Raw genomic sequence first — 18,680 nt, 5'->3', positions numbered from 1 at the left:
ATTTTTTGTCGCAGCAGATTATGTCAAAGCATACTGATTAATGTCAAAGTAGAAGGATTGATGTCAAAGCAGATGGATAAATGTCACAGCTGATGGATCAATGTCACAAAAGATGAATTCAAATTGCAGCAAACAGATCAATATCAGAACAGAGATTGATGTCACAGTTAACAGATCTGATATCCAGATTAAATGTACTAGTAAAGATTCTAGTATTGGCTTCACATTGTGTCTGACTTCAAGATATGTAAACTGCGCGAGAATTGACAACCATGATAATTAGAAATTCTGTTGAACGACACAGTAATAGTATGTACAAATGTATGTTTTGCTTAACAAGTACAGTCGTAATGAAGCGACCGGTAAAATAATGGATGCTTAGATAAGTGCTTGATCAAAGTGGGGGTGTAATATGTTAAATTGGCAAAAGCTTTTATCGAAACAACATCATAAGAAGGAATACATTTTATACACATAAACCTAAATTCACAGGCAAACTTATACAATTATAAGTTAAACAAAATTTGGGTGCAAAAGTGCAAAATCTATTATGCTCTTTACCTTACTCATTCTAATTTCTCATGAGACCTAAACTAGTCTCGTCTTAATTTTATTTTTATCGAAACATAAATAGATTGACAACTCAGGAATTTCAAAAAAGAAAAATGAGAAGTCTTTAGAAACTATTTGAACAATCTCCGAATAACTAAGCCAAAAAGAACATTTCTAATTTGGTATTAAGCCGCTCAATTTATAAACTATGTCTTGGTTCCATTCATAAATAGATTGACAACTCAGAAATTTCAAAAAGAAACAAGGATGTCTTGAGAAACTGTTTGTACAATCTCAGAATAAATAAGCCCAAAAGAGAATTTCTAATGTGGGTTTAGCCGAACAATTTATTAGCTATTTCTGGGTCCCGTTCTAAAATATGTTGGTGTACATATTCCAATTTCAAAATACATTCAAATGTTTTATCCCTCGGAAAGCCAGACCTTACAATTTTAGGAAGATGAAAATAAAAAGCTGGATAACCGCTAATAAGTACACCCTTGACACATCCGTCACTTGTCAGAAAAGGAGAACCAGACGCTCCGCGTTCCATATAAGCATTTATGAAAATATGCTGTTCCCTACCAATACACTGGTATCCTTTATCTACAATATTAGGATCAAACCCCATCGCCTGAACATGTGCCTTAAAGTACTGTGACCGATTAAGCCCAGCAACTTGAGGTACATTTTTATCTTGGGTTTCATCAAGCCATTTCACACAATCCAGAATTCTCGTATTTATTGAGGAAATGATAGGACAGGAATTATCTAGCACCTTATAGAAAGGGGTTTCAGGGTTACCGTAACCAATTCCGTATAACGGTCTTGTTTCAGTGTTATGAGGCTTCTTATCCAACTTCAGTCCCTTTGGCAACGTATCATTATTGTTTATTATCTGCAGAACTGTATAGTCCAGAAGTGGTGTGTCGGTTGAAATGACATGGCGTACTCTGAACTTATAATCGGGTATGTCCAATACCGAAGAGTTGAAATTGACGAAAACATTTTCGGCTTCAATGAGTGTATAATCAGCTTGACCAGTATTACACGGATCTGAAATAATAAAATTAAGTAGTTTTTTAATATCCCCAGATAATATATTCAAACAGAAGTTTTTAGTGACTTAAAATGTTGTTAACTTAAAACATGGCCTTTTACATAAACAGAATTATGTTAAGATTAAGGACAGACAAATATTAATTATAATTATACAAAACTTGTTGCTGGAAACAAATAAATGCCCAAAAGCTGGGCCCATTAAAAGAAACCTTACGTTTAACATACAACAAAGGCATTGTTATTATAAAGAGTGTTATAAAATTAAAAAAAAATCATGAACATTTTCTTATATTCTAAGTATACCGAATTATTAAAAAAAAGCATCCAACAATGAATGACAAAGATATGACGAGACATAACCACCAATGTACTATTTGGACATTGAAAAAGATCCATCACTATTAAAGCTATTGACCTGGCATTCTGGGAATGACAAATCTTCTTGAAAACGTTATGCTAAAGTTACATATGGCAAAATGAAAAGTGTTTCATGGAATTTATTTAAACTTTAGAATATGAAAAAGGAACATTTCACGCAAAAAGACTAGGGGATCACTGAGCAAGTTTGCAAAAAAAATAGTTTTAGGGTTATCTGTCCCTAAAAGAAATAAAATCCTTTTATAATAATTAACATGTTTGAAGTGAATAGCTTTTACTCGGAGAAAATGGACCTTTAACAAAAAGGTTAACCGATGCTAATGCCAATGCTGATGAATGGGTCGTGACAACAGCTCCACACTTTTTCTTTAAAAGTGAAGATAATAACAGTATGCCACCCTTTAAGTGTATAAAAAGGCATTTCATACCCTTTTCAGCATTAATTTCATGCAGACAGCCTTTAAGTACCTACCAATTATCCTTTGAATAACATTGAAAGTTGTCATAAGATAAACGTCGCCTGCTCGGAACACGGTTCCGAACAATTCTCCGTTGTTAACCAAGGCCCCGACACATTTCATATATTCTGCAAAAAGGTTAACATCAAGCTGTGTCAGCACTTTTCTGTGCAGGTTTGCAAATTCCTCACCAGCCCGTCTATTCACTTCTGAAGTAACGTTTCCTCGCTCTTCTGGTGTCAGGTTTTCAAAATCTTGTGATATATATTCTTTTAGCCCATTTCCTTCCTCATCTGTAACAGAAGGTAGTAAATGATATGTTCGTTTTCGCAAATCAGACTGGTGATTCTGTTAATTTTACTGATGCTAGATATTTAGGCATAGGCCGTCCATATGAGTCACATGCTCCAAAATGAAATTATTTCAGCACATTTTATATTCTTAGGGTGATATAATTTTCAATAACAATTAATGTATTGAGGTATACATACCATTTAAATTATGGTACAATATGCAAGAAAATTATCTGACATGTGTTTGAGATTCTGATCGGAATATCCTTCGAGTACCTACCCGTGGGTAGTTACTCGGTCTAATGGGACAAACATATCGATCCAAACCGCTTCATATGAATTATTTTATTGTGCTGGTATAGCATTTGTTTTTAAGGTATAAAATCATATAACAATGAAGATTCACATTACAAAAATTTTGTATCTGCACTAACCGGTTTTTTTGAAATTGATTATTTTCCAACTTCCCTACAACATTCATTTTAAACAGTTGTAGAGAAAACATGGCATTAGATATACTACCAGCTGTGGCATTAAAGAAAACATAATAGAACAAGAGCCATGGTTAATCCCACTGCTAGGAAGAAGTTACCCGAAGGTTGTTATTTCGTACATTTTACTTAATGAGAGGAAATCATGAACAAGAGGGCCAACATGGCCCTAGATCGCTCACTTGACCCATCGAACTAATCCGAACAATTACCTAGACAAGCATTCTGACCAAGTTTCATGACATGCGAGTCGAAAATGTGACCACAAGAGTGTTAAAAAGGATTACCCATATTTGAGCAGTGTGACCTAATTTTTAACCCCAGGTGACCCATATTCGAACTTCACCTATAAATCTCCAATTTCCAGGATATTTGGATCAAATAGTAGCCACTAGAGTGTTAACAAGGTTTTTATGTGACCTAGTTTTTCATTCGAGACGACCCATGTTAACACTTATCCGAGCAAATACCTAGACAAGCATCCTGACCAAGTTTGATGATAATCGAGTCAAAAATGTGACCATTATAGTGTAAACAAGGTTTTTATATTTTTAGCTCCTGTGACCTAGTTTTTCATCCGAGATGACCCATGTACGACCTCATCCCAGCAATTACTAAGACAAGCATCCTCACCAAGTTTGATGATAATCGAGTAAAAAAATGTGATCACTAGAGTGTAAACAAGGATTTTTTCATATTTGGGCGGTGTGACCTAGTTTTTATCCCCAAGGATACATATTCAAACTTGACCAAGAAATCATCAAACAAACCTTCAGACAATTTCCAGGATATTTGTATAAAAACAGTAGCCACTAGAGTGTTAACAAGATGTTTCTACTTTTAGCTCATATGACCTAGTTTTTCATCCGAGATGACCCATGTTCAAACTCATCCGAGCAATTACCTAGACAAGCATCCTGACTAAGTTTCAAAAAATGTGACCACTAGAGTGTTTACAAGGTTTTTTCTATTTTTAGCTCCTGTGACTTTGTTTTTCATCCGAGATGACCCATGTTCGACCTCATCCCAGCAATTACCTAGACAAGCATCCTGACCAAGTTTGATGATAATTGAGTTAAAAATGTGACCACTAGAGTGTTAACAAGGTTTTTCTAATTTGAGCTCCTGTGACCTAGTTTTTCATCCGAGATGACGAAAGTTCAATCTAATCTCAGCAATTACCAAGACAAGCATCCTGACCAAGTTTGATGATAATTGAGACAAAAATGCGACTGCTGGCGTTGTTGTTGTTGTGTTGGGTTTATTTACCCTCGCCACCGGTATAAAACCATATGGGCGAGCATATGCTTCATTTATTACAGGTAAAAAAACTGTATTTAGTTAATATCTGCATATGTGACTAGTGAGTACAATATTTCCTGCCCCAAATATGCAAATAATTACATTAGATGGGGCCGGAAAAAGGTGGGATTATATCCCACACTAAGATTAAAAAGCTGTATTTAAAATTTAAACTTAAATTAAAAAGGGGGAAGACGCTTATACGCGTACGCCTTCTTTATTGGGAATAAAAAAACACCCTAATAACTATATTTAATGATAGCTTAATTTATTGCATATCATAGTCCTTTGATCCATCCGTATAAATGTGTGTTTGACCTATATATTTGTTAATTAAGATTTTTGTTTCTGTATTTGCGAGATGCGGCAAATCAGATTTGTTCACTTTTTCTTGTAACGTGATGTCGACCTCAGGCAAGGTCAGGGTCCACGGCGGAACCTCCATGGGCCGCTTCTCAACAATGTTTGAATCCTTAATACCACAGTCCTCCGCCAGGTCTTGTGTAACAGCACCAAAGGGGAGGACTGGGTCTTTAAACCTATTTTATTTATAGTAACCTTTTCCCAGTAGTGCTGGCGTGTTGACAAGGTTCTTCTATATTTAGCTCCTGTGACCTAGTTTTTCATCCGAGATGACCCACCCATGTTCGAACACATCCCAGCAATTACCTAGATAAGCATCCTGACAAAGTTTGATGATGATTGAGGCAAATATGTGACCGCTAGAGTGTTAACAAACGATAGATGACGGACATTCAACGGTCCTCATGTCGAAAATGTGACCACTAGTGTGTTAACAAGGTTTTTCTATCTTTAGCTTTCGGGACCTATTTTTCATCCGAGATGACCAATGTTGGAACTCATCCGAGCAATTACCTTAAAAAACATCCAGACCAAGTTTGATTATGATTGAGTCAAAAATGTGACCACTAGAGTGTTAACAAGGTTTTTCTATTTTAAGCTCCTGTGACCTAGTTTTTCATCCGAGATGACCAATGTTCGAACTCATCTGAGGTATCACTAGACAAGTATCATGACCAAGTTTGATGATGATTGAGTCAAAAATGTGACCACTAGAGTGTTAACAAGGTTTTTCTATTTTAGCTCCTGTGATATAGTTTTTCATCCGAGATGACCCTTGTTAGAAGTTCTCTGAGCTATTACCTAGACAAGCATCCTGACAGAGTTTGATGTTGATTGAGGCAAAAATGTGACCGCTAGAGTGTTAACAAGGATTTTCTTTTTTTAGCTCAGGACTGTGACCTAGTCTTTCATCCGAGATGACCAATGTTCAAACTCATCCGAGCTATCACCTAGATAAGCATCATGACCAGGTTTGATGATGATTGAGGCAAAAATGTGACCGCTAGAGTGTTAATGAACAAATGTAGACGGACGACAGACGACGGACATTCAATGATCCTAAAAGCTCACCCTGAGCTAGCCGCATAAAAGCTTACAAAATGAATGACATCAAAATAAAAGTAGTTACTCATTGTTTCTTAGCCACCTAACTGAAAGCTCGGATGCATGCACACATGCATGGACGGACTGAGACCATTCCTAATATCTCTATTGCCTTTGGTGAGGGGACAAAATGTTGCTTTAAGTTATATCTAACTCAATGATGGTACAGAAGAGGGTCATGATGGCCCTTAATTGCTCACCTGTGGATATGGTTAACATTAACAAGATTTAATTATCAGCTCATTCAAATTGAGTTTAAACAAAATTTGCCTAGCAGTTGAGGAGGAACAGAAATCACAACATTATTTCTTTATTTAGCTCTGGTAGCAATTTGTTCAGCAGACTTGTATGATTTCGACTTTTTTTTTGTGATTGGGACCACGATTGGATTATTGAGTTATATCAAAATCTGTAGTGTGTTATAATAAGACATTAAATTTATTTCTGTTCTTAGTGATAACAGTCATCTCATAATGCAAACAAGAGTAAAGAGATTTAGTCTACAACCAGGCGAGTCTGCATATCCATGCAGTCTGATCTTAACTGTTCGTATTAATATTGAAATCACTTTATTTTCAAATAGTCTGTTCTAAATTCATAGCAGAAAAATTCAATATACAAATGCAGCAATTACAGGGTTAAAAACAAGTGCACGGCACGAGATGTTAACCCTCGCCTGTTGAGGGCATTCAATTTCGACAAACGTTTAAGAAAAATGTGGGCATAACTAAAATTATATTGTTTTTTAAAGTATGGCTTTTCTCATACAACTGCACTTTGTCATGATAAGCATCAATTACAAGATGAAATGACTGAATAAAGTTTTTGACAACGATGACGACAATGACACAGTGATAATAAAAGCTCGACTCTTCCTTCGAAACAGACGATGTAACAAGAGTGTAAAATTTACCTTTTTCGCAAACAATCTTCTCAGAGTCCATCTTCTTTTCAAAAACACTTTCCTGTAAAGGTTGTGACACTGAATTAACAATTATACTTTTTATTCAACTCAATCTAAACCGTTATGTTCTAGAGTACTAGTGAATACAAGATATTACAACCAAGTCTTAAGCCAGTCCTGACTTTATATATTTTGAATAACAATACTGCAAGTTCAAGATCCACTTAGATTAGTGAACGCCAAAGGTTCCTACATAGCGTCTTTCTCATATAGGGTTCTGAACTAAAAGAGAAAAACTTGAGATGAAAACTTCTTAAGATAGCATTGATTTAGGTTGATTTGTCATTTACACCAGTTTTTTTAATGCTGCATAGATATTCCGTTAATGAAGAGCATTAACTGGCATTGCTATGATCAAATTACCATTGAGTCCGCCGGCTTATCTCAGCAAATAGAAGTCTAAAGGTCGCTGGTGTGATTCTCAGGCGAAGGGAATTTTCTGTCTGATGTATGTGCATAGAGATTGAGACTACAGTTCATAAAGGATAAGTAGTTAGTGACTTGCAGAGAAATTGGTAATTGCATGTTCGTTATCAAGGAAAGCTGGTTAGGTGAACCGACTTGACAGTAACCATCAAAAATATGTTAAATCAGTATTAAAACAGTGAAACATTTTTATTTTATAAATTTTCAGCATTGCACTTTGTCCAAATTTCCATGTGGGTTTACCATATTAAACAAATGAAATACATACAAAAGCAGCTTCTGGTATTTGCAGTTCATCGCACAGACTTTTCATCAGAACACGCATGCCCTCTTTACTGGACACAGTTACAAAGTTTATTGCTCCAACATTTTCAACCTTAACGAATAGGTTATTGTGATATCTTTTCTCCTTCTTTAATTTCAAGCCTGAACGCTCTGAAATATAAAACATAATTGTTCCCCATATTAAACACCTTAACATTGTTTATCCGTAATCTAGTAAAATAGCTGTTTTCGTGTCAATTGTTAGAGGCTACGCCAATGAATAACAATCTTAGAATAAAACATATTCAATCTTATATAATTAAAATCAACAACAACTAGAATTGTGGATTTTTTTTGCAGGAAACAAAGTTTCATTTGTCACATATTATCGCCATGTAGCTTTTAAAAAAGTAACCAGAAGTAGCCAAATAAAGCTTTTTTTCAATTTGGGGAATAACAATTAAAATGTAGTTTTTTAATAAAAAATACTTAAGGTATTGTTGATGAAGATATTTGCAAGTATGTGTTGGTCATATACTTACGGGAGGGGATGTGTGGAGTGAATCAAGAAGAAAACAGCATAATGGTCTGATGATGCAGAGTTTTAAAAATTATATGTTAAATATTTACAATCACTTTTTTCATGTACAGTATTAATCATTGTGGACATATTACCATTCTTCCTGACCCCTTACTTGAATTCGTTAAGGTGTTAAAATAGAACTTTTAAAATGTAATAAGGAAAGAACTTGTATGTTTTAAACAGCTAAGGGTGATAGTGTAGATAAACAGTAAATGTTTATATTGTTTATAAAAACGATTTTTTTGTGTTGTTTACATAATTAATTATAATTGACTAGTGTAATGAATTTTTAAAATGTTTCATTTATTTGTAATGTATTGATGTGACAGGAATAAGGAATGAAATATTGCAGCGAAGAAATAATGATGAATATCTATTTTTAGCAACAGTGACATTGAGCTTGATCATCTTGGTAGCAACCCCAAGCTGTCTCATTATATTAACTACCTATACAGCATTTTTGGCGTCAATAGACCTAAGCAAACTTAAAACTGAATTTCTATTTTAGCAACAGGGACCTAGACCTTGATAACAGACACCTGGGTAGAAATCGCAAGCTCCCTCTCGACACAAGCTATTAACACATCAAGTTTGGTGTCAATAGGCCCAAAAAATCTTAAACAAATTTCTTTGCGCCGACAAGAACACATTTGCGGATGTCTCTTCATTAAAAAATTCATCATTTTCATGTTTAAATGTTGAATCCTGCTTAAGCCGGTGCTAGGGGACATGGAAGGTAACTTGCACTCTCCAGTACCGCCCATATAAGGGATAAGACGCTTTGATCTGATCTGACATTATCCCCTTCCTGACCCCCCTCCCTCAAATCCCTGTTACTACTCCCAATATATGATCTTAAGTCAATTAAGTGTTCATAACAATGACACTTTTACACAATTTTCATTATACCTCTATAGTCTAGTTATGCAAGTGTGGCAACTCTTTCGCCCTCCTACATTTCATTGTGTAGCTGTGGTATAAAATAGATTTAGACCGCATTTTCGTTGGTAAGTGTCATCGATCGTTTTAATAGGCTTTACTGATGCAATGGTATTTCATACGTAACATTGCCTCTTTTTAGCGATTCAGTCGTGGAAATTTCAATGTTTTCGTGAATCAGATCTTGTCAGATTTCACGTTACCGGCTGTTTCAGTGTTCGTATAAAACAAAATACTTGACACTGCTTAATATGAAAGATGTCATTGCATAAATATATCTATACTCTATTGATCGAGATCAAGTTTCTAAAAATATATAGAAATTTGGCTGAGTTATGACATTGAATGTAAATTTGGGTAGAATCTAAGAACTGGAAGGACAAAGGAGTTGCTAACCTTGTATAACTAATACTGCAGTGGTATAATGAAAATTGCACAAGAGTGTCATATTATTGTTGTTATGAATACTAAATTTGGAAATTGACTTAAGGCAATATAATATAGGGGTTGTAACAGGGACTGGGGGGGGGGGCGGGTAAGGTAAGGTATAATATCAAATCAAAGCGTATTATCCCTTTGGTACCGTCCATGAACAGGAGCCTGCAACATTTTCAATTTTGCCGTGATGGGCTTAATTTAGGGACTCTTTATTTCTCTATCTAAGCATACTCAAATTATTGAGCGGAAACTAAATTATATATTTTTAGCATCAGTGACCTTGGTCTTGATCACAGACACCTTGGTAGCCCAAGTTATTGAGCAGAAACCAAAAGTTGACGCCTGCCCGTCTGAAAAATTGTCCCTGTGTCTGGTAAAAAATCTGGAAAGGAAGTGATCCCTAATAATCATTAATCACAACAAAATAAGATGAAAATTGCAGACTCGGTTTGATCGAGTCCGTACATGGTAAAGTTTCAGGAGAAAGGCCAGCATGCGAGTAGGAAAAATGCTCTGGACAAAATCTGGATATTTTGTCATCTTCAGTGGCAATGACCTTAATTGCAAGTTGTTATGTTGTCATGATAATGACCATTTGTTAATGGTCCCTATACACTCTATATATTTTTATTAGAATTAGAACCCCATATTTGACCTTGACCTTATCTGCTAGGACCTGAATTATAGGCGCGACACACCACCTCACAACGTTGAACATTCGTGCGGAGTAATATGAAAATCCAACTATGCATGAAGAAGTTTTGCCCCGAACAAGCATTTTTCACAGACCTCTATTTGTGGTCTTAACTTGTTCATGCCGGCGACACGGCTTCTTATAGTGGTGAACATTTCTATGAAGTTTTATCAAAATCCCTTCATGTATGTCAGGAATTTGCTCACGACAGTGGACGATCCTATAATACGACCAGTTTTTTAACAGCCATACAAAAATGTCTAGAGAAATATGTTTCATATTTACCAGATGAGGAACCCTTAACTGGGCCAATCTCTTCCTTCACTACAATCTGCGTCTCAGTGGCTTGTTTTTGAAATGTTTTATCATCTACTTTAAATTCACTGGTACTTTCTTCATCTATTTGAAAATCACTCCCGTCGTCATCTGCAAGTAAATTGTTATCGCAATTTTTTTTGCCACACTGACAATTTTTACAGGCAAAATCCTATATGTTGATGTTCCAGCTAGCTTTATAAGTGAAGAGAACAGATGCCTCTCTTAAATACATCTGATTTCATTTCAAGCAAAATACTAAAATTGTTATATGTTTTTCAGACAAAATAATATAAATATTATAAGTTTCATTGTCAACATGTTTTATAAAACAACATAACTTACCGAAATTCGTTACAGCTTCATCTTTTACAAGTTTGGCTGTTAATGACATACTCTCTACGTTCAGCTTTTGCCTTAGTTCTGTTTCAATGCGCTTCATTCCGTTCACAAACATTTTAGTTTCAAAACGGTTTTGTACTGTTTCTCTTTCAGAAAGTGTAGGAAATTGAAGTGTTACACGAATGGAGTTAACTGCATTCGAACTTATTTGAGCGGCAGTGTACTCGGCTTGTAAAACTCGTTCATGTAATTTAGAAACTGAAATTAATATGATTAGTACTATATCTAACAGTTTTGATAAGTAGAAAAACATCTTTTTATTGGTGTTAAAGAAAATTCTAAATAAATTGCTTTCAACATTATGTCAACATAAGATTAAAAGGATAAAGACAGTTATATTTCTAGGTGAAGTATATGGTAATACAAAAATTGATATACCAAGGTTAGCCATGAGTTCCATGAATTCGTCTTTGAAGATGAGATTGGTAAGTTGGACATTACCACAACCTGGCAAATTCTTTATAGCTGTTTCAATGCCCGAGAGTTGTTTTGAGAGATCTCCAGTTCTGTAATCGCGGATCATTTCGAGAAAGCTTTTCACTGATGTACATTTTATTGTAAGTAACAGACACTTTTGCTTCACAGATGTTACATGTCTTCCCATTATTAAAAACTCTCGAAACACTTGTATAACTGTTTCCCTGATTGTATGTAGAGCACCGTTTGGAAGATCTTCCTCAAGACTTGGTACTTTCTGTTCTATAGCCTCGTTGAAGTTTTTCTCTAAAATATCTAAAATTTCTTTCTTCATTTCTGCACTGCACTTTTCAACCTCTATCACAATTCCAATACCTGAATATGACATACGTTATTAAAAAATAATGATGAATAATATTAAAAATGTATACAGTAAAATGACTTTTTATCAAAATTTAATTTAAATGACAAATTTATCCATTTTTAGAACTGATTTTTGCACTGTAGTTTATACAGGTTTTACTTATAAACATGTTCCTTTTATTTATGTATTTTTCAATCCACCGTAATCATTTCGGTAACAAAAATCAGACATGCGATTTTAAAGTGGTTAAAAGACAGTCCCTCTGTTCCAAAAATAGACCAAAATATTGACCGAATAGTTATATACTTGTACCGAAATGTGATATCCCATGATTATACCAGTACTGATGTCTTATCTTAAACTATGAACATTTGAATGAGGTGTATAGCAAAAGGGAATATAATCGCATGAGTGCTAATGTGTAACGCACGTAACCTAAATAGAGGCAAAAGTTTAACAAATCTATTATCTATTCAAACTATTATTATATACACAGGTTAAGTTGCTTGTTGAAACTATTTAAAATTTCAAAATGTAACATAAAATACATACATATGTTCGAGGGGGGGGGGGGGGGGGGGGGGCAGTGAAGTTTTTCTTTTGACGGAGGAATTTATCTATGTTTTTATTTGATAAGCTGTGGGGTTAAGTGATAGAAACAAATTATATATCTTAAAGATGCAGAGCAATATCAACAATATCCAAACAAGCATATTGACTGAAGTTATACATTTATCACAATAAACATTTATTTGGTACTGATTTTGTACGTATAAATTTCATATGAAAACAATCTTTAAATTACCCGGAATGCCTGCAGAAGCGTCAGATGACAAACGAGAATTAAGTCTTCCAACCTCTTCAATAAGTGTGTCAATCTTTCCATTTGTCGAGTCTTGGCCTAAATTAAAAGACAGATTTCAAGTATTAACTGATTTGATGTTGAATTAAGTGGCACAGAGCTATTTTTACTCAGTACATACAGAGTTATATATTTTCAATTATAATTACCATATTACTTGTACAATATTGTAAAAGATATATTAAATATGGCTTAAAGATATTGAGAAGATACATTTACCATTCCCAATTTTTTCCAATTCTTCTCTATATGTCCATTCTAGATGGTAAAGCTTATGAACAGCTTTAAGCGTATCATCTATTGACAAAGGACCAGTGGCTAATGACTGAACAAGTGCATTCATTTCCTCAGTAAACTTGTCATCATTGATCTCTTTTAAACAGTGTTCAAAGCAGCATTTCATGTGTTCAGTATACTCGTCGAATTTTCTCGTTTCTAACGTTGGGTCATTTAAATGACAAAGTTTGTTTCTGATCTTTAAAAGCTTCTTGATATACATCTTCGTAATATGTGTCAGATCACACGTTTCTTCCAGAATTGAACAAAACATGCAAAGGTCCCAGTAATCTAGATTCGTTTGTCCGGACTGTGGAAAAATCACATCCTGCTTGTTCTTTCCCAACTTTTGTTCTAATATCAAAGATTTGTTTTTTAGCAAAAATTCATCGATAGTATCTTCTCCACCATTTTTGCTTAGATCTTTAACTCTTTTCTCCACAAGTCTTCTTGTTAGTTTTGTTCCACCTTTCATTAATGTCAGCATAATTCTACTGTAGTGTTCGGTACCTGTTGAAGACATAGTTACTAATCTAATTTATAAATCAGTTTTAAGTATACGTGTATCTGTATAAACACTTGTGTTATATACTGTTTGAATATCGAGATGATTTAAACTATTTTCCGTTTAACACATTATTTCTGACTTCTGAAATATTAAAACTACAAAACAAACATGGCGGAATTTAACAACCTCGTTTCTGTTATACGAGCCAATATCAGATTTCGCCTGTAATCTTGTCCTTTTCAATTTTTCACAAAATGCATGATCATTTTATAAAAAATAAATGTGCATGCTTGTAAGTACATAAAATATTGTAAACTAAGACATTGACAGGATAAGATATTAAACATATTTTTTTTTCTGGTAGTGTCATAATCCTAAATTAAAACTGATTTTCCCTCGTCCTAAAGTCAAAATCCCAATTTCAGCTGTTTATCATGTAAATTTGTATTACTAAAATACATATTTTTGTTAACTAACGCAAAATTTTAACCTTTTATATAATATATTTATAAGTAAAAGCCTCAAGTTAAGTATTTCATTTGCAAAAATGCAAGTTATAATTTTTATCCCCAACTTTTTAAACAAAAAGTTCCTTCCCAAGTAAACAGTACTAAATAGATTAATTTAGGTTTTTAAAGTAAATATGTGCAGTGTGCTACTTTCAAAAGAAGGTGATAGGTGTAATACATGGCTAACAGCAACGAAACATATGGAAAAATTTTAAATAGGATTTAGAAAATTGGCAAGACATTGGATTAAAAGGTTAGAAAAACCAAAATGATTTTCGAACAGCTAGTCCCTTTAAGTAACGAGGATTCTAATTATTTAATTATGAGAAAGATTCCCTTTTGTATTGCAGCTCCCTTTAGCAAATATTTTTCAGTCATAATTTAAAAATTGATCAAAATTGCCCCCCCTTTTACTAAATTTTGTGAAAAACAGGCTTGTAAAAAAAACCTGAATAAGTCCTTGCAGTAACTGTCCTTAGAATAATTTACTGCAAGTAAAAAAATTCTGTTCCCTGAAAGTAAAAAAAAACAACACTTTTTCTTTAACATATAATTATGGAATCAGATCGATTTTACATTTTTTTTGGGTTGGCATATTATTTTAAATTAATTATTTATTCTAAAATTGACATTTATCCTTTTAAAAATTTTCCCGGGCTTTATGTTTTTTTTTTTTCAAAGGGACAACCTGTTTTTATTGAAAGGATTTTTTAAATTCAAACAAATGTACTGTACTAACATATCTAAAATTCAAATTTGGGAGAAGTTTCTTTTTTGTTTCAGTTATATATAATTCAATTGGTTTATTTTTTGCTTTTTACAGTAACATTGCTTTTGTTTAAAATTGAGGAAAATTCTGAATAATCTTGCACCCTTTAGAATCCTCAACATTAAGTTACTCTAAGGACAATATACATATTGTGGTAATTGAAATGCATGTCAAATTTCCAACGAAAATAACTGTAGAGCGATTTTTAAAGAAAAAAGTAATAAGGCAGTACTAGTATATAGAAGGAAAGCTTATTTTGTACTTATCTCTACAGAGACTTATTTTTTGCATAAATTACAGTTTACTTTGGCGAATATAGAATCATCAAACTTTACTTATTCATTCACAAGCAAGCCTTTAAAAAGGCATTTTTTACAAAACAAGAAGATTGTTGTCTTCAAAACTACTTAAAAAATTAGTCATTAAGTAGTCCGAACATGATGTTTTTTACTTTTTAAAATTTCCCATTTTGGCCTCTCGTAAAAAATTTATGACTTATCAAAAAATTTTCGAACACTGTAAGTTTCTATTTTTTTTTTGTTTGGGTTAAAAAGTTGGGACCAAAAAATTTTTAAGGTCAATTGGCCCAATTAATTTAAGCTTGAAAAGGTTTTAAAAAGGGCCCCAGGTTTATTTTGGGACAGAAAAGGGTTTACTTTAAAAATTTGTAAGGTTAAAAAGAATTTGGGTTTGTCACAAGAAAAAATTCTGGGAAAATTTTTTACAGTCATTCCCGGAATAAAAAATTTTTCATTTTAAAAGGCCAAAAAACTTTTTCTTTAATTTTAATTATTTTTAAATTAAAAAAAACCTGATTAAAAAATAGGGATTTAATATCAATCTTTTTAAAAAATTTTTTGATGGTATTCTTTTTTGAACTTGTTTTTTAAAATTTTACTGGGACGGGTTTTAGACTGAATTAATGCGAACTAACAACATTGCTGGTTATCTTTAAAGACTTTGCTAACTTTTCCCCGCTTTAAAATTTCATGTTGGCAATTGTGAAATGTTTATAAATTTTTACAAATAGTTAAGTAGTAATGGTGCTTAAATACAAATGATTATTGTTTGTAAATAAATGATAACACCATATCATTTCTTTATTTTTTGTCCACGTTAATAACAAAATTGTCCGTCTGTAACTTTAAAAAAGAGTTTTCCCTTAGTTTTATGTATTCAAATTTAAGATCTATTTAAGAATAATTCAAAGCCTTATCTTCATTTTTTTATTTAATTAAACTTTTAATTGTAAGTTCAATGATAAAAAATAACGCTAAATTTACAAGTTATAAGTCCTTCAAGTAAACATTCATTAGTCCTTGCAGTAACAAGCCCATGTCCTTGGTGTTTACCACAGATTGATTTCTAGTTCTGCAATATAAGCAACATGGTAAAAGTTTTTTTTGCATTCAAAATTGATAAAACTTACTCTGTTCATAAAAACAGAACAAGAAAAAATGAAACTTTCTTACGCATGCGCGGGAAACAAACTGACATTGGTTTTACTCAATTTCCTGTTTTTGGTTTTACAGGATTGAAGACGAAAAAAGGTCTTTTGTTTTAAACAAGAAAATATATACATCTTATAAAAAAAAAACAAAAACTTAAGACTTAAACTGCAAATTTATATAAAGTTGTGTTGTTTGTTTTGCTTTGTTGTTTAGATCTTATTATGTTATTAAAAATGTAAAAAACGTTATCGTTACTGCAAAGACAAACAATGGTCAATATTCACCTTTCTGAAATCATAAACGATATAAAATAGACGCAGTTTAGTTGCACTTTGTAAAACTAAGCTTTCAAATTTATATGCTTACTAGATTGAGATAAAACTTTGACAGTAAATAAGGTATTCATATTTGCAATAAAATCAGAACCCTTAATTCGGGTGCGAGAAATTTGATATTAGCTCATAACATATTACATATATTTTTTCGAAAGATATTTAAACAAAGAATCCAACGAAATCTTTTACTTGTGTAAAATTCAGAAGATACGGCTTCCAAACATTCAAATTAAAAAAAATTTTAAAAAATCGGGTTTTCATACTTTCGATTTAAATCATCCTATCGTTTATCTGCGCGGCATTTTAAACTTATGATAAAGGGTTTGAACACAGGCCACGAGTATCGGACCTGGAAGAAAAAATATGACCGATTGATAATAAAAACATGTTGTTCATCTTTAAAAGTGTTCAAAACCAAAAAATAAATGTAAAAATGACCACTTTAAAAAATATACTATACCAGGAAAACTTCCAGAATCGAACGAAGGCAAGCGATTCATTTCCCGGGCCGTTATGAAAAAGCATTTGGGTCAGACACAATTTAAAAAAAAACACTTCTATCACTATTTCACGTTTGTTTAATCTTCCAGAATGAGACCGACCCCAGTCTTTACGTACCCTTCCCGCTTCAGAAATATATATCAGGAAACGAGCGAATTCGTGCCTAAAAATCCTGGGTAGAAAAAAAACACAGAATTTTTGGCGGGGGGGGCGCACAACGTTCGGTACGTTAACAACAGACTAATACATGTTTGTCAGACGAGTACGGGTCAAAATTCACTTGAATTTTACTAAAATAATATCATCCACACCCGTGCCGATTTCGCGACTCGGGTAAAAAAGGTATGCACGACCGTGCATATATTTTGACGTGACGTCCTTTGCGTTATAAACATAGTGTAAAACACGCGCTAAAATGTTTGGCTTATATACTATAGACGCGTCAATAAAAATGACTCTTATTTCACTTTAAACGGTCTTTATTTAGGTATGTGATAAATAGAATATTAATTCGTGTAAGTGTCATTAATGAATTTATTGCACTCGTTGAATAAAATAATATTTTATGCTCGCCAGAGGCTTGCATAATATAATTTTATTCAACTTCATTAATGAACATCACACGAATTTAATATTCTATTTATCAACTACTTACCGACAAAAATAAAGACGCTTTAAAGTGAAATAAGGTTGAATAAAATTATATTATGCAAGCCTCTGGCGAGCATAATATTATTTTATTCAACGAGTGCTATAAATTAAGTATTTGAACTTTTTTTTTTTTTTTTTTTTTTTTTTTTGATGCGTTTTATTTTAAGGTCGCCGCCGGAAAGCATAATGGGCGACCGTGCAGCTCTAGTCGGTCATCCTAGAGCGTCCCGCCGAGATTTTTCGTCGATTGGTTTTCCAGCTTTATTGGTGGAGGACTAGAACCCCAGGTGCCCCTCCGGGCATTATTTAAGGCACGAGCGGGCACCTGGGTGAACCACCGACCGTTAAGCCAGCTGGGATGGCTTCCTAACATGAAAGATTTTCGAACCCCGAGTTAAGGAACATGAACCTACAAGCTGGTGAGGGACCTGTGATCTCAAGTCAGCGACTTTTAACCACTCGCCACGAGCCCCCCCCCCCAAAATCACGTGATGCTAATTAACAAATGATTACATTTAGATCCTATCACAAAAGAAATAATGTTGGCGAGGAATGATTCTCGCCTTTGTTTATTACTAAAATTTATCTATTTTTTAAGTTATACGCTTTATTTAAAGTGAACTAATTACGTATTACGGCGGACAGCTACCTTATTAATCTGCTGGAAGCGAATTTTTGGGACGGTGACTCCGGTTTCATATTTAATTTCGTGACGAAAATGGCAATTCATTTCACGGCAACTTTTTTGGGATAACTGGACCAACGGATCAGTCAGGAAACAGATGTGCCGGTCTTTGGAACTAATGACGTTTACAAATCAGAATTTATCAACTAAACGTTGCTTGTCATATTACAGATTTAGTAGATACCGTTCTATTTTCGAGTCCAGAAAGTTACCGTTCTTCAACAGTTCAAGTTTTGTACAGATGCCAAAAAAAACATAAAACGATCATACTTATGGCGAATAAATGGTTCATGGTTGACATGTCCAAAAAAACAATTTCTGTTT

At 33.5% G+C, this 18,680-nt stretch overlaps 2 protein-coding genes across 2 annotated transcripts; both read right to left on the bottom strand.

The window, feature by feature from the left end:
- LOC132752312 (uncharacterized) lies at window positions 1-8,318 on the bottom strand. The gene is made up of 5 exons (XM_060742623.1): window positions 8,294-8,318; window positions 7,662-7,828; window positions 6,917-6,968; window positions 2,465-2,743; window positions 1-1,608 (listed from the first exon to the last, which is right to left on the bottom strand). The coding sequence occupies exons 1-5, from the start codon at window positions 8,316-8,318 to the stop codon at window positions 887-889; spliced, it is 1,245 nt and encodes a 414-aa protein (XP_060598606.1). The 3' UTR covers window positions 1-886.
- Window positions 8,319-11,332: 3,014 nt separating this feature from the next.
- Window positions 11,333-13,645, bottom strand: LOC132752311 (uncharacterized). The gene is made up of 3 exons (XM_060742622.1): window positions 12,891-13,645; window positions 12,615-12,710; window positions 11,333-11,820 (listed from the first exon to the last, which is right to left on the bottom strand). Exons 1-3 carry the CDS (start codon window positions 13,468-13,470, stop codon window positions 11,333-11,335), a joined length of 1,164 nt encoding a protein of 387 aa, XP_060598605.1. The 5' UTR covers window positions 13,471-13,645.
- Window positions 13,646-18,680: the final 5,035 nt, after the last annotated feature.

Source organism: Ruditapes philippinarum, unplaced genomic scaffold, assembly GCF_026571515.1.
Source record: "Ruditapes philippinarum isolate M1 unplaced genomic scaffold, ASM2657151v2 ctg8826_1_1_1_1, whole genome shotgun sequence".
In the NCBI taxonomy this organism is placed as follows: Eukaryota; Metazoa; Mollusca; class Bivalvia; order Venerida; family Veneridae; genus Ruditapes; species Ruditapes philippinarum.
Note: the sequence above shows the minus strand (reverse complement) of the source record. Positions and strands in the feature narration are given on the sequence as shown.